At 35.9% G+C, this 10,610-nt stretch overlaps 2 protein-coding genes across 7 annotated transcripts in view; one reads left to right on the top strand and one right to left on the bottom strand.

Annotated features, from left to right (window-relative positions):
• Positions 1-904: 904 nt before the first annotated feature.
• The window catches only part of LOC128694448 (uncharacterized), a 41,140-nt gene continuing 31,434 nt past the window's right edge, over positions 905-10,610 (bottom strand). For 3 of the 6 annotated variants that reach the window (XM_053784568.2, XM_053784570.2, XM_053784566.2), the window contains exons 2-8: positions 7,572-7,906; positions 6,440-6,577; positions 5,778-5,900; positions 4,905-5,003; positions 4,300-4,380; positions 3,701-3,856; positions 905-2,970 (exon numbers count right to left, since the gene is read on the bottom strand). In XM_053784568.2, coding sequence (XP_053640543.2) covers positions 2,755-2,970; positions 3,701-3,856; positions 4,300-4,380; positions 4,905-5,003; positions 5,778-5,900; positions 6,440-6,577; positions 7,572-7,906 — 1,148 coding nt within the window. In that variant the 3' untranslated portion in view covers positions 905-2,754. The remainder of the gene's footprint in view (positions 2,971-3,700; positions 3,857-4,299; positions 4,381-4,904; positions 5,004-5,777; positions 5,901-6,439; positions 6,578-7,571; positions 7,907-10,610) is intronic. The other 3 variants (XM_053784567.2, XM_053784569.2, XM_053784571.2) reach the window with 3 other exon arrangements.
• Positions 6,484-10,610, top strand: part of LOC128694450 (meiotic nuclear division protein 1 homolog) — a 32,069-nt gene continuing 27,942 nt past the window's right edge. The window contains exon 1 of the mRNA XM_053784574.2: positions 6,484-6,622. The gene's annotated coding sequence lies outside the window, so the exon portion shown is untranslated. The remainder of the gene's footprint in view (positions 6,623-10,610) is intronic.

Below are 10,610 nucleotides of genomic sequence, written 5' to 3'. Positions count from 1 at the left end.
AACCTGGTAGATCAGGTCCTGATCCACCATGAGGCCTGATCACAGATTGGGCCACGGGGGCATTGACCCTCGATATCTTCTCCAGGTATACTCCAGGTATATACGTATATATATAATGTTGCTGACGTAATATGCTATAATTCAAGAGGGGTATTATTGTTATTTTTATTACAACAATCATAAAGCACTAAACCCACAAGGGTCTTCTCTCTTTAACATGGTTAACTTTGTTTATTTAACAAGAAATTAGATTGCAGTCAAGGTGAAGACCTAGAAATTTGCCCTCAGTGTGTCTTGAAATGGGGGAACCATTAATCGATATGTTAAGCTGGATATTTAAAGCTCTGTTTCCAAACAGCATATATACACTGGAGGACTTCGTTTTTGGGGCTGTTAGGTTCCTGGCCCCTCGCCGATAAGTGAAAATCACCAGCAAGTTAAAAATAAAAATGATTTTTGCAATACTGAATGTGTCTAAAACTCCTCATAATGTGTTCACATTATCATATATTAAGCAACATTTTAAAAGTAATGTTTGCCATGTGTTGTATACATCAGTGGTCCTCACCCTTCCCACACAAGTGGGCTACATGTGATGGTCAAATGTGTGATGAGATCTGCATGGAGGAGGCCTGGTCACAGACCGGGCCGCGGGGGCGTTGACCCCCGAAACTCTCTCCAGGTAAACTGTGTTATGTGGAACCTACATAAAAGCAGATTCATAATTTCATGCAATGGCCACATTCTTTTCCTAGAAGGGCCACATGCGGGCCATGGTTTACAGGTTGGGGACACCTGGTATACAGTATACACTATATACATCATTATTTTTTATGCAGTTACACTGAAACATCAGCCATGGCAGTTGTACTTTACAAAGGTTTCATTTTTAAAATAAAAAGCATTAATTTCGTTTCTTTTATTATAAATTTCAAACTCTCTCAGATGATCACTCAGGTGTGTAGTAACATTAACATACCAGTGCATATACTGCATATAAAACTTATATTGTGTTATAATTTCTCATCTGTATAAAAAGTATAGACATGAGTTTATATAACAATAAACAAGAAAAGCTCAGTGGAGCTTTAGCTTGTTTTAGTTGGGGAACTTTATATGTATAAGACATGCAAAGTGGTTAAATGCTTTTTTCCAGCACTTTGGTCAAACATAGGTCAAAAAAATTATGAAAATGCAGTGTACACACAAAAATAAAATAGAAAATTCAATGAGAGTCTAACAGGGTTTAATTGCATAAAATCTCTTCAGGTTCTCTTTCTTGGTAATATTTATTATGTACAGTAAACTCTCAATATAACAGACTAAGAAGGGGTACGGACCTAGTGTCACTTAAATCAGAATAATGCTAAAAAATGGGAAAAATAACTAAAGTATTCTACTGCATACCTTATAGAGTACTGTACACAATTTACAGATATATTGCAATCAACATCGGAAATAAAGAGAGTTAAAAGTACAATTTACCCAGCAGATTTTGTTGTTACTTCAAAAATCTGTTGTATCAAGTTTTACTATTCAAAGGGTTTCTTAGGCAAAGAGAATGAAAGCTCTCATCTCTGGTCTTAATTGTCACTCTCTGTCTCCCTTCCTTTGCCCATTTACCTGGAACTCAGACTTCTGATATTATGTTTTGTTTAAAATTTCTCTAAAATAGAGAGAAAAAATTGGAATTGAGCACACTGGTGAATGGTATTTTAAATGATATACTGTACCATAATTGCTGCATTTAATTGTCATTTATAAGTGTACATATTAATGTAGTCCCTATGTGAGGTTAATATTTCATACAAATGACTGAGAAACTTAGGGACTTTGAGGTGAATTTGTAAGAAAGTTCCTATAATGTTGTGTATGGAAAATTGATCAGAATGACTGCTGACTGCTTTTCTTTTAACCAAACATAGAGGAATAGTATTTCAACCAAATTTTGTATCTATATTTTTAATTACGTACTTCATTGAAATTCTAGTAGCAATTTGTAGTCAGGAATAGTGAAATGCTCATCATGTTCCATTCTTAACTTTTATTACTCAAAATATTGTTTTAAGTTCCATTGTTAATATTTATTATGAAAATATTGTTTTTAAGTTCCATTGTTAACTTTTATTATGAAAATATTTTTTGTTTAATATTGAGTGAATGTAGCACACAGTATTTTCTCTGAGTCCACACCGAGGTAATATTCTTCATCAAATTTTTGTTAATGATATTTGATTTTAAATAATTATTCAAACTTTAATATTTTGTTTCTATATTGTACAGTATTTCACTTTCATCACAGTATGATGTACAATATTACGAGACAAATACAGTAGAAGAAAATATTGTATTTAAAGTTTTTATAATATATAAATTTGTTATAAATGTCAGCGTAATACTAACTTGAGTTGCTAAATAATCATATAATTCTAAGGAAGTTGTTTAGAGTTCAGTAATTCTTAACCAATAGTTTAATGGCAGATTTAGTTGTTACAGAAACTTGATTATCAAGTTGGCACATAACTGTTATTTTTATTTTCACTTATTGATGGACCCAAGTTTTGTACTCAGACCACCTGAAACTTACTCCTTTTAAATTTCAGTAGCCTTATTTTCTTTTAGCATTTAATAATTAGAATTATACCTGTAAGTACATCCTCACTGTTTAATTTTACTTTTACATTTCACTTTTATGGTTTAGCAAACCCATATAACTTTCATTTGATAAATATTTTCTCTGGCATTCTTGCTCATTCAGTTATTGACATCAGTTAAAAGGCTTTGTTTCACTGTTAAAACTCTGTTACTGTGTATATCCTCCAGTAATTTAGCTTGATCCCATGTGATAAAGTAGTTGTTTTTGGGGTTGATAGTTTCTGGTACAGATATATATCCCAACTTGTCATAGTAAATGTCACAACCTTCATCAACTGCTCGACTCTCTTGCAAGGTTAGGTCAAGCTGCCACATCTGAAAGATTAAATGTTATTTTAAAAACTTACTTTATAACATCAGGTCAGCTGGTAATGTGTTCCAGGTGATTTGACAGTAATGTAATGTTGCAGGACTTTGATGTAAGTATAACCCATCCTTACATTAAACCATTTGTTATCCTACCCATTACAGTACTGTACTTAAATTTCTGATTATTCTCTATTCTTAGAAAATTACACTTTTACCAGTAGTTATTTTTCATATGTGAATGCTACAGCAAGAAGCTGACTGCAAGCATTGAATATGCCATGTTTGAGGTCAGTGTGTAGTGTGAATACTATACAGAGAATAAGAAGCATAGAAATTAGATTTTGGTGGAAACGTGGAAGGCATAATTGAAAGAGAGAGAGAGAGGAGGGGATATTGAGATGGTTTGGTCATTTAGAAAGGTAAAGCATGACAATTTGACAAAGACTGTGTATAAATTTGGGTTGGACAGATGGTTTAGGGGATGTCCTAAGAGGAACAGGAGTGAGGGAGCACATCATAACAATCTCATATGTCCACCATAATTGTTATTCCTGGCTACCTGCTGCCCATTTTTAGTCCATTAAATCGAGGCTTAACCTGATCAAGCTCACACTGAGCTAACTGTTTTAATAAAAGTTAGCTCTGTCTTTTGTGCCTTTGCCTTACTATCTGCTGGCATACCGCCAGTCTTTTGGACCTTATTCAGGTTAGATTATTAAAAGCTCTATGAACTAACCTTTGTTATTTCTAAGAGTAGCTGCTCATGTCGATTTAGTCGGAGTATTCTGACAACACGTTCAAGTTGATCATCAGTCACTTGAAGGCCCAAAAAGTCATACAAGTATGAGAGGACTTCATATGGTTGCAGTAATAGATGTTCATAACGCAACACCTGTACAATAATAAGACGAGTCATAGCATGCACTGTCCTAAATTTTAATAGGTGTTGGACAAGTGGCTTTTAAATACAGCACTTGCATTTACATGCATGAAAACTTGATGTATTTGTGTACCGTGTATGTGTACCCACAGTTACCCATTTATAGAAACAAACTGTTTCAAATATCCTTAAATTATTACTACTGTACGAATTGTAAATTGACATGGTCCCTTACTTTGGCAGCATAATCTGTGTATTATTTGAAAAAAAAAAAAAAATTACAGCATTTCAGTTTTATGTAGAAGCAAGTCAAAAATGTATTATTAAGCTCCAATTAGATAATTACGCATAAATTTTATGATCGATCAATAATTCTAGTAAATGCCAACAAAACAGAACTAAGGATGATTGAGTGAAGCACACATTGTGAGACTGCTGGTAAAGTGTGTTCTTACCATGACAGAATCTTTGTAATGCTTGCGCATAAGGTTGGCCTGGTCTATGTCAGCAGCCATGGTGGTACACAACTCTGATGCCTGTACACACAAACACATTATCTTTTTCACCTTTATATACTGTGTAAAGGAGGTTTTATGTGCAAGGGGCTTGGACATCCAGCAGACATGTTTGAGCATGTTAGACAGGAGTGAGTGGAAGCAATGGTTTTTTTTGGGACTTGAGAAGCTGTTGGAGTGTGAACAAGGTAACATTTTACGAAGGGATTCAAGGAAACTGGTTAGTCAGACTTTAGTCCTGGAGGTGGAAGGTACAGTGTCTGTACTGTTTCATATATATATATATATATATATATATATATATATATATATATATATATATATATATATATATATATATAAATAAAATACAGTACTGTATTACTAAGAGCTCAAATAAATTTGTGCAGTCTAATAATTATACAGGTGCAGTATTTATAATAAAAATGTAATGTTAAAATAATGTTACTGTATTGAATATAGCTTTTAGTTAAGAACCATCAAATTTTCACAAAAGTGACCTATACAGTAGTTATAATGTGGTATTAGTGAAGTTAAATACAAACCTCTGTTTTGAAATCTATAAGGTTGTTTATATTGTTAGAACGTTTAGCCTGTCGCCGAGCACTGAGCACTGCCCGAGGATCACGCAACACCATCACTACCTGAAACGCATTACACCTTAAGTTCTCACTGCATCAGTGACCTCATTGCAACACCAGAGAGATAATGATCATTAATTAGTTGACTAATAAAAATTTTGCATTTATTAACCTCGTCCTCATGTGTTTGTAGCTATCTTCAAATCCTGTAACCTCCTATTTAATTGTAGCTACAGGACAGCTAACAGGCTTTTGTGAGTGTGTTAGATATGCACACATACTACTGTGCCTTCTATAAATATCAAACAATTCCAGTATAAATCCTCTGGAACTTTTCCTTGATAGCTGCAACAAAACACACTGGCATAACACAAGACACAAAAACCTCCTTTGGCAGCCCCAGTGTCTGATTAAACCCTGTGTAAAAACTCAATGTGCATAAAAGACTCTTAATATCTGGAACTCCCTGCCTGAAGCATTGAAAGGTCCCCTATCTGCTGATCAGTTCAGAGATGTTGCAATTGAGACCGCAGTACGCCATGTCTAACCTCAATGGGATGACCAACTGCAATGAAACTCACCACACTATTTCACAAAGGACTGTACTGCTGCCACCCTGCTGGGTCACTACATGGGGAAGCCCTGGGCCAGGACCCATCCTGGCTAACCTGCCTGTACCTGCTGCCACCATATTTCACTCAGGAGTGCATGAAAATTTGAGTGTGGGAACTTTTTGATAGCACCTCATACAAACATTTAGGTACTGTAAAATAATACAGTACTATCAAATTTAAACATTGTACAGTATATTAAAAGTGCTTTAGTTGAGTAACTCACCTTGAGATACTTGGTGTATACCTTGACGAGTTGGTGTATGTGTGGCATACCAAGTCGAGGAGTGTAAACGGCGCGAAATCCCCGTTGGGTACAAGCACGCTCTACACACTCTCCCAGGTTTACCTGTATCACATTACATTATTATTTTACTGTACACAATTGCCCATAATCTAGTGGTGTGGCTAGGATTTCAATCTGAGTGAGGGTTTAAGCTAGGATTTTAATCTTGGGGCTTAAAAATCATAAGATACTGAAAAAATCAAAGAAATTTTTTTAAAGACATAATTTTCAGTATGTGTCAAATTTTCTTAAACTATCATACTTTCATGGTGACTGTCAATATAATACAATGAAAATTGGCCAAGCACCAGACAAACCTGGCCCATGGCTGGGCTCTAGGAGTAGAAGAACTCTGAGAACCCATCCAAGGTACAGGGGGAGCTTGAGCCCATTTATCCTTAAAATGGGTTGCTTGATTGTGGTGAAGGATCTCTGATTCAAAGAATTAGTAACCTCTTCCCTTCTCAAGATCAAACCTGATATTCCCCACCACTCTCAAGGCACTGTATGTCTCTTCTGTGTTTTTAATAATAATTAACAAATGTATACAGAGAAACCTGGCATACCAGTGCTTGAAATTTATGTTTTTCCTTTGTTCCTACCTTGTGGTTGTGACACTGGGTAGTGTAGGTGTAGCGCACTGAGTGTGACTTCCAAAGGAAGGGCTTATGTAGAAGATCTTTCTGCTGTGCCAGCGAACAGTTGAAAACCTGCTGCAGCCACTCTACGCCTTGTTTGGCCTGGCCGCCACCACACAAAGTTGGATAATCAGCAAATACAAAGAGGTAAAGTAACAAGTATGTCTAGCAATTAGCAGGAGGAGGATTCAGCTTCTTCTACCCCTTATGCTGAATAATCCACATGGGTTTAATACTTCACAAAGTGAAAATAAATAAATACATACATAGTTAAGGTCTTCACTCCTGTTTATGTTACTGTCAGTAATGGAAAATACCAATTTAATGCCCTCAGTCACAAGACTAGCTTAGCTTTCATGCAATTAACAGACGCATCATTAATATTAGTTTGGTAAGTGAATATGAAAGTAATAAATAGGGATTTGACAAAGTATTGGTGGGTATTGGCAAATTTTGATGGTATTGGTAGCGACCTAAAATTGAGCATGGTATTGGCAGAAAACTGATATATCGCTTCCTAGTAAAAGGGTATGGCTGTCAATACAATAATAATTAAGAAGCTGATACTTAGAGTTTAGCAAGTTTCTTATCTTCCAGCTGCTTCAAAAATATTGTGAAAAACACCTGAATTTAATGCAAATTTATGTAGATCACTTACAGGTGTCAAACATATGTAATGTGACCTGCTTCTCTAGACTCCAACTGGTCACCATTCATCATACTGATGTATTTATTGTTACCGCTATAATTATCATAACTAAAATTGTCAATAAGGGTTTTTATTACTTTTTTATTACCATTGCTGTTTTAATATACAGTACCTACAGTTTTGCTACTTAAAACAATCAGTAGGTTTAATATTATTGTTTTCAGATATTATATTAAATTTGGCATTCAAATACTCTTACTTCACCTATATAAATGTTTAAATGTTTAGTAGTTTAAAATTCTAGTTTTAATCTGCCTGAAAGTTCTGCATAACAGTAGCTTTTCAAAATGTACAAAAATAAATGTTGGCCAATTTTGTAGCAATTATATACATTTTGAAAGTACAATTTATTCATTTGTAAGAGAGTGAAGTATGAGAAAAGTTTACCTCATCCATATCAAGGAGATTCACTTCAGGACTGGACTCCTCAGCAGCTAACTTGTACAGTGGTTGGTAGAGGAAGAAGACTTCATTAATGAGTAAGTTGAGGGCTTCAGAGGCCACTCCACCACCCCCTTGTTCGTAGGAGTGCACCACCAACTTGTTAGCCATTGACCCAAACATAAGATGCACACGCTTCTTTGAAGACCAGCTAGTGTTGAAGTGTGTGTTTCTGTCAACCTGCTGTTTTCTTGGTGGTGCTGCCTGGGGCAGCGCTACAGGTCTGTCCTCACCATCATCAGCAACCAGGATCACTGGAGCATTTGGGTCCATCAGTAAGTCTGGACAAAGATACCAATCACTGTTCAGTTAATATTAACACATTTTAAAATGTCCAGACACAGTCCAGTATTACACAGGAGGCAGAAGCACAATGGCAAAAAAAATCCCCACCATGATGTGTGATGTTAGCACTACTGGCCAGTAGCACTAACATCACACATCAGAAATATATTTTGAGAGGGTGCTAGGATGTCAAGCAATGGTTGTATGGAAAAGAACAAACTACACATCTAAGTCATTGTTTTAGAGCAGGAAGAGCTTGCCTCTCGCAACTGTTATGTCACTATGACAGAAGCAAAACAGATGTGATCTATCCCAGTTATGCTAAAGCATTCAGCATTTGTGACCATAAGGAGAACACTCATAAAATAAAATCAGTGGGTATAACAGGAAATGTATGAAGACAGATACTCTTAATTTTTTTTAAGTGTATCACAAAGAGCAGTAGTAAGCCAAACAAAATACTACACAAAATTTGATAGTGTTTGGATGTTATCAAATATCTCAGAAATTATCAAGATTTGTCCAGGAGAGAATTGGATGGTCAAGCAGTGTGTTATATTCATGGGAAGCTACATGAGTAACCCACTAGGCAAGGCATGACGTGAGTTTGACAGCACAGTTTTGTAGGAAGACTACTTGGCAGAGGCAGATTGCTGGTATTCCAATGAAGGCGCTTCATCGCTGGCCATGAGTCTGAAGGAGCCAGAACAGGAGATCCCAAGACACCTGTCTAATGAGACTGAAGAGGAACAGCAAAGTGAATGGGCAGAGACTGAGGTGAAGGGTGCTATTACTAATTTTCTCTGTGGCCAATTTCTGCTTTACGGTGACTTCATGCACATAAATCACTCTGTCCTTGGAAAGTGATGAGCCTGGATGTAGGTATGGTACTCCTTAACAAATCATCACTTTTAAGGATCACATGCACACCTCACCCACAGCCACCTGGTTACAGATACTCCTGCCCCTTTTTTGTGTGTGACTTGTGGCATATAGGTGACTGTTGAGCACATTTTAACTGTGCCCACATCTTCACCCGTTATTCCTGATATTAGGGTTTTTGTAATTATTGCAGGGGTGCCTGTAGAGACCTCAAGTAACTTTTGGGAGGGCCTTTTATCATTGCTAATTTAATGTTTTTTTTTAATTGATGCACATTAATTTAACATCCTGTGATAGTATTTTTTGTGTCATATTGTTCATGCTAGTAGTTTTGTGTATTGTTCATGCTAGTAGTTTTGTGTATTGCTCATGCTAGCAGTTTTGTCGTGTATTTATGCTAGTAGTTTTGTCATGTATATTGTTCATGCTAGTAGTTTTGTCATGTGTATTGTTCATGCTAGTAGTTTTATCATGTGTATTGTTTATGCTAGTAGTTTTGTCGTGTGTATTCATGCTAGTAGTTTTGTCGTGTGCATTCATGCTAGTAGTTTTGTCGTGTGTATTGTTCATGCTAGTATTGTCGTGTGTATTGCTCATGCTAGTAGTTTTGTCGTGTATTGTTCATGCTAGTAGTTTTGTCATGTGTATTGTTCATGCTAGTAGTTTTGTCATGTATTGTTCATGCTAGTAGTTTTGTCGTGTGTATTCATGCTAGTAGTTTTGTCGTGTATTGTTCATGCTAGTAGTTTTGTCGTGTGTATTGTTCATGCTAGTAGTTTTGTCGTGTATTGTTCATGCTAGTAGTTTTGTCGTATTTGTTCATGCTAGTAGTTTTGTCGTGTGTATTCATGCTAGTAGTTTTATCATGTGTATTGTTTATGCTAGTAGTTTTGTCGTGTGTATTCATGCTAGTAGTTTTGTCGTGTGTATTGTTCATGCTAGTAGTTTTGTCGTGTGTATTGTTCATGCTAGTAGTTTTGTCGTGTATTGTTCATGCTAGTAGTTTTGTCGTGTATTTGTTCATGCTAGTAGTTTTGTCGTGTGTATTCATGCTAGTAGTTTTACCATGTGTATTGTTTATGCTAGTAGTTTTGTCGTGTGTATTCATGCTAGTAGTTTTGTCGTGTGTATTCATGCTAGTAGTTTTGTCGTGTGTATTCATGCTAGTAGTTTTGTCGTGTGTATTGTTCATGCTAGTAGTTGTGTCGTGTGTATTGTTCATGCTAGTAGTTTTGTCGTGTGTAGTGTTCATGCTAGTAGTTTTGTCGTGTGTATTGTTCATGCTAGTAGTTTTGTCGTGTGTATTGTTCATGCTAGTAGTTTTGTCGTGTATTGTTCATGCTAGTAGTTTTGTCGTGTATTTGTTCATGCTAGTAGTTTTGTCGTGTATTTGTTCATGCTAGAAGTTTTGTCGTGTGTATTGTTCACGCTAGTAGTTTTGTCGTGTATTGTTCATGCTAGTAGTTTTGTCGTGTATTTGTTCATGCTAATAGTTTTGTCGTGTATTTGTTCATGCTAGTAGTTTTGTCGTGTGTATTGTTCATGCTAGTAGTTTTGTCGTGTGTATTGTTCATGCTAGTAGTTTTGTCATGTATTGTTCATGCTAGTAGTTTTGTCGTGTGTATTGTTCATGCTTGTAGTTTTGTCGTGTATTGTTCATGCTAGTAGTATTGTGTACTGTTCATGCTAGTAGTATTGTGTACTGTTCATGCTAGTAGTTGTGTGTATTGTTCATGCTAGTAGCGGTGACTATACCCAGCACAATGTATACATCCTGAATGTGTATCCCTCAGTGTATATATGTATCCTAAGAATTTA

The sequence above is a fragment of the Cherax quadricarinatus genome, chromosome 60 (assembly GCF_038502225.1).
Source record: "Cherax quadricarinatus isolate ZL_2023a chromosome 60, ASM3850222v1, whole genome shotgun sequence".
In the NCBI taxonomy this organism is placed as follows: Eukaryota; Metazoa; Arthropoda; class Malacostraca; order Decapoda; family Parastacidae; genus Cherax; species Cherax quadricarinatus.
Note: the sequence above shows the minus strand (reverse complement) of the source record. Positions and strands in the feature narration are given on the sequence as shown.